Source organism: Monosiga brevicollis, genomic scaffold (assembly GCF_000002865.3).
Source record: "Monosiga brevicollis MX1 MONBRscaffold_2 genomic scaffold, whole genome shotgun sequence".
Lineage (NCBI taxonomy): Eukaryota > Choanoflagellata > Craspedida > Salpingoecidae > Monosiga > Monosiga brevicollis.
In genome coordinates, this window is record NW_001865039.1 from 3,591,058 (window position 1) to 3,592,399 (window position 1,342).

A 1,342-nucleotide genomic window follows, 5' to 3' on the forward strand; every position below is an offset into this window, starting at 1 on the left:
ACACATCATTCGATTCCTAACACACCATCGGATTTTTTGACCCAAATGGCAGCGGGGAGCAGCAACCCTCGCCCGAGTCCGCGAGACAGACACATCATTCGATTCCTAACACACCATCGGATTTTTTGACCATGTCTTCGGACGAAAGCGACTCCCCTCCTCGCTCCACCGCACTCCGCGCGCCCACCCCTATCGCCCCTCCCGCGCATGATGGTGACGGTGACACAAACGGCAGTGCCACGCCTGAGCCATTGGTGCAATCACCTACACCCGCTCAAATGGTGCTGCCAGATCCATCGGATACACAGCAAACCCATTCCGATCCCTCTCCGCCCTCGGCTTCACCCCCTGCCACTGCCATTTTGCCCGCTGCCATTTCACATCCTGTCGAACACAGTGAGCATGCAAACTCAGCCCCACTTGGCGAAGTCAGTGAGAGTGAAACACACGATGCAGCGGGCGAACACAGTGAGAGTGAGCAAGATGTTCTTCTCAGCGATCCTGCTCCGCCCATCGCTGCCAACGTGCTGGATGCCCAGCGCAAGGTCCTGCTGAAGACATCTGGCCACAGGCAACTCCTCGCCTGCCCATTTGGGCTTTGCAAATGCAAGGGGCCCCGCCTTGACCGCAAAGCCTGGGTTAATCATGTACTACGCGAGCACCCCTACGACGAGCAAGCCACTGATCTGGTCAAGCAGGTCTTGGAGGCCAAATTGGTCGCCCAGTGCAACAAGTGTCACCTCTTCTTCGAAGCTGCTGGTATCAGTCAACACCGCTCCCGATGTGGTGCCAATCTGAAGCGAGCGACCGAGGCGTTGTTTCATGCGGCTGGACACGACCTGCTTGAGATTATGCGTGGCGCTTGGCCCCAACAGTGTGTAGGGTCTCGCATCAGTGTCTGCGAGCTGCTCAAGCTCGCCCGGCATCCACTGATGCAGCGCAGCCGCTACCCATCCAACGCACCTTTTTTTTCTGACATCTTGGCGTGAACCACGTTGTCAGACAAAATCTGCAACCCCGCTCCTTGCGGCCCGCGTTTTGGCGGCGCCCTCGCTCCCACCGTGTCCGCTCGCTTGCTCGCTTGCTTGCCCCGCGGACATGGCCACTGAGTCCGGCGGCGAGGATTCTTGGACCCAGGTCCGCGGTGCTAAACGCCCGAGTGCCGAGTCACCTCCAAGCAACACCACCACCTCGCCTTCCCAAACTCGTCGTTCTGCAAAACACACAAAACATGGCAGCGCTCGCCACGACCGTAACCATGTTTTCCCTGACCCCATGACCACCCCGCTTCGCCCTCACGCCCGCCACTCTGCCTCTACCGCCCGTGCCTCGTCTCATGTGC

The 1,342-nt window shown here is 59.2% G+C and overlaps 1 protein-coding gene across 1 annotated transcript in view; it reads left to right on the forward strand.

Moving 5' to 3' along the window:
* The window catches only part of MONBRDRAFT_5500 (uncharacterized protein), a gene marked incomplete at both ends in the record, with an annotated part of 9,316 nt that overhangs the window by 6,452 nt on the left and 1,522 nt on the right, over positions 1-1,342 (forward strand). The window contains one exon of the mRNA XM_001742433.1: positions 292-874. Within this exon, the coding sequence (XP_001742485.1) occupies positions 292-874 (583 nt within the window). The remainder of the gene's footprint in view (positions 1-291; positions 875-1,342) is intronic.